Genomic DNA, 220 nt, shown 5'->3' on the forward strand with positions numbered 1-220 from the left:
ACATCCAACTGATATGACAATACGTAGTTTAGTCCAAAGAGCTCGCAATGTACATCTTGTTCGTCAACGTCAACATCATGAATATGACGAGAATGATGCGCGAGCTGTAACTATTTCAGCAATAGTTCACCTTAATCCTCATGTTAGTACTCGCCAGATTGAAAGGGTGTGCAGACATTCCTAGAGCTACCCTGCTTAGAACTGTGGATAGTTTTCAAAA

The 220-nt window shown here is 40.9% G+C and overlaps 1 protein-coding gene across 1 annotated transcript in view; it reads left to right on the top strand.

Annotated features, from left to right (window-relative positions):
- Positions 1-94: 94 nt before the first annotated feature.
- The window catches only part of LOC116849597, a 1,003-nt gene continuing 877 nt past the window's right edge, over positions 95-220 (top strand). The window contains exon 1 of the mRNA XM_032826921.1: positions 95-142. Within this exon, the coding sequence (XP_032682812.1) occupies positions 141-142 (2 nt within the window). The 5' untranslated portion in view covers positions 95-140. The remainder of the gene's footprint in view (positions 143-220) is intronic.

Source organism: Odontomachus brunneus, unplaced genomic scaffold (genome assembly GCF_010583005.1).
Source record: "Odontomachus brunneus isolate Ranch 3 - 2012 unplaced genomic scaffold, Obru_v1 Obru_scaffold_120, whole genome shotgun sequence".
Classification (NCBI taxonomy): domain Eukaryota; kingdom Metazoa; phylum Arthropoda; class Insecta; order Hymenoptera; family Formicidae; genus Odontomachus; species Odontomachus brunneus.